This window comes from Salvia hispanica, chromosome 6 (genome assembly GCF_023119035.1).
Source record: "Salvia hispanica cultivar TCC Black 2014 chromosome 6, UniMelb_Shisp_WGS_1.0, whole genome shotgun sequence".
NCBI lineage: Eukaryota > Viridiplantae > Streptophyta > Magnoliopsida > Lamiales > Lamiaceae > Salvia > Salvia hispanica.
In genome coordinates, this window is record NC_062970.1 from 47,030,930 (window position 1) to 47,033,529 (window position 2,600).

The 2,600-nt window shown below is 37.6% G+C and overlaps 1 protein-coding gene across 1 annotated transcript; it reads left to right on the top strand.

The window, feature by feature from the left end:
* LOC125192422 (U3 small nucleolar ribonucleoprotein protein IMP4) lies at positions 1–2,600 on the top strand. The gene is made up of 9 exons (XM_048089990.1): positions 1–187; positions 263–346; positions 533–642; positions 730–780; positions 976–1,119; positions 1,207–1,296; positions 1,850–1,962; positions 2,184–2,268; positions 2,351–2,600. Exons 1-9 carry the CDS (start codon positions 76–78, stop codon positions 2,447–2,449), a joined length of 888 nt encoding a protein of 295 aa, XP_047945947.1. The 5' UTR covers positions 1–75; the 3' UTR covers positions 2,450–2,600.

Consider the following 2,600-nt stretch of genomic DNA (forward strand, 5'->3'; position numbering starts at 1 on the left):
TTAGGCGATGGAGTTTGATTTTAGCTAAGCAATTAGGGTTTCAGAAGAGAATTTGTGGATTTTGGTGATAGAAAAATGTTGAGGAGAAACGTGAGGTTAAGGAGAGAGTATCTGTACCGTAAGAGCTTGGAAGGGAAGGAGCGATTGCTCTATGAGAAGAAGCGCAAAATTCGCGAAGCTTTGGAAGGTTACTACTCATTAACTTCTCATTTTCAGCTCAATTCCAATAATTAACGAAAAAAATCATTTGTGTGTAAATTAGAGGGAAAACCGATTCCTACTGAGCTCAGGAACGAGGAGGCCGCCCTCCGACAGCAAATCGACCTCGAGGATGAACAAACTGCTGGTATATTTTTTTGTAATTCCGTTGCGAATAGTTTTATGTTGTTTGTATAGCTTGAAAATCGGGAGCTTTTGAAAAGCCTTATGTTTATTTCTCAGTTTTGGCTTGTGAATAGGTGTAGGTATGTAAGAGATGAAGATTATGGGTTTGAATTTGAAACTAAGTTACTTTTTTTTTTCTTGAATACAGTTCCCCGATCAAGCATTGATGATGAATATGCAAATGCAACTGTCAGTGATCCTAAAATTTTGCTTATCACTTCACGGGATCCGAGTGCTCCCCTTGCGCAGTTTGTAAAGGTTGTGCCATGTTTAATTTAGGGGTTTGGTTTGCAGTATGGTGGGGGTTGGTGCACTGTGCTTATCAATGTTATGCTGTTTCTGTAGGAATTGAAGTTTGTTTTTCCAAATGCACAGCGTATGAATCGTGGTGGTCAGGTTAGTCCGTTGTCGATTGCTTATGTTTTAAATGATGTCGTGCCATTGTTATTCTGAGTAGTTTCTTAGCTGTGGGCTATAGGACCGCAGACAGTTTAAGCTATGTGGTTCGGTCACATTATGTTGTTGGATGAAAGATAAAGCCAGTCTATAGTTCGTGCACATATGCTGATGTGATTGCCCATTATATCTTAGGTTATCTCGGAAATCATTGAAACATGCCGGTCACATGATTTTACTGATGTGATATCGGTACATGAAACCCGCGGTGTGCCAGATGGCATAGTCATAAGCCATCTACCTTTTGGCCCCACTGCATACTTCCGATTACACAATGTGGTGAGTAAGCACACAGTTTTGTCATATGTCATAAGCACACTTTATTTTTTTGTTTCAACATATTTCTGACGAAAGAGTCTCATGTAGGTTACGAGACATGATATCAAGGACAAGAAAGCTATCGGAACTATGTCTGAGGCCTACCCACATTTGATAATTAATAACTTTAACTCTAAGGTCAGTAATACTTCTTAAAAACTGAGTCATGAATCTTGATTTGATGAAACTTTTTGGTATATATGTTCTAACAGTGTTTGCGCAAGAATAGCTGCTTAATTGGGTGTCTCTTGTTTTTCTTTTCTATATTCATTAGTCTTGTCTGAGTCTATTTCAATCTTACAACGGTACAACCAATCAAAATTGAAAAAACAGTCTTCTTGTGTGTGTGCAGCCTGTAAGGAATTAGTCTTGGTCAAGATGAATCTTGCAAACAATGAAGAATTCCTGTTACAACACATCACAAACTTTGCTTGTATCTTCTTTTTGAGCAAGCTATATCTTATCGAAGCTTGGAATTTACCTTTATGGCTACTGCAGAAAACATAACCTGTTCCTTCAAATTTTTGGATAAGACTAGAGAATCTTGATGGTGTTGAGATCTTACTTGGATAGATAATTCTCTTTGATTTATTACACTTTTGCATCTTAGTCTATGGAAGGCAGACATTTCAGAGTTGTAGTTTGCCTGGTATATCAGTGCTGATAATCATGGATTTGTTAAAAATTTCAGCTTGGTGAGAGGACTGCGAACATTTTAAAGCATCTTTTTCCAGTACCCAAACCAGACTCGAAACGTGTCATGACTTTTGCTCGTGAGCCTCAGTCTGATTGGATTTCATTCAGGTTGTTATCTTTATATTGTCTGAACTTGTGCCCTAATTTCTCGTGGTGTGAACTTGTGGGAAAATATATTTCTTAGCATGCTATATTAAACTATGCAGATAATGTAGAAATGTATTTTACTAATGGAACCATTGGAAGAAATTTTCAAGTTATGTTTGTTTTTGCATCTTGTGCCTGTTATCTCATTCTGTTGTGGTTGTAACTCACACTCTGTAATGCAGGCATCATGTCTATGAGAAACGCGGAGGTCCAAAATCAGTTGAACTGAAAGAAGTTGGTCCTCGTTTTGAAATGTTTCTCTTCAAGGTACCACCATATTAACCTTAAAATGCATGTTTCAATGATTCTTCATCAATCAAATGTTCATGAATGATCGTTGGTGTTTCAGATAAAACTGGGAACGATGGATCAAGAAGAAGCTCCGATAGAATGGGTCCACCGGCCTTACATGAACACTTCCAAAAAACGCAAGTTTCTGGGCGATTGATCAGAGTTTTAGGGACTATGAAGCTTTACTACATTTGTTTGTTTGTCTAAATGGGTGGTTACTATAGAGCAAACATTCATCACTAGCAAGTTTTTCATGTATGGAATTCTGTTACAAGTGTGACAAGTATAAATATTATTGCTATTGGTAA

Coding starts and splice junctions, on each gene's coding strand:
- LOC125192422 (XM_048089990.1), top strand. CDS start 76: ATGTTGAGGAGAAACGTGAGGTTAAGGAGAGAGTATCTGTACCGTAAG. Junction 188..262: donor AATTCGCGAAGCTTTGGAAG/GTTACTACTCAT, acceptor TGTGTAAATTAG/AGGGAAAACCGATTCCTACT. Junction 2,269..2,350: donor TTGAAATGTTTCTCTTCAAG/GTACCACCATAT, acceptor TTGGTGTTTCAG/ATAAAACTGGGAACGATGGA.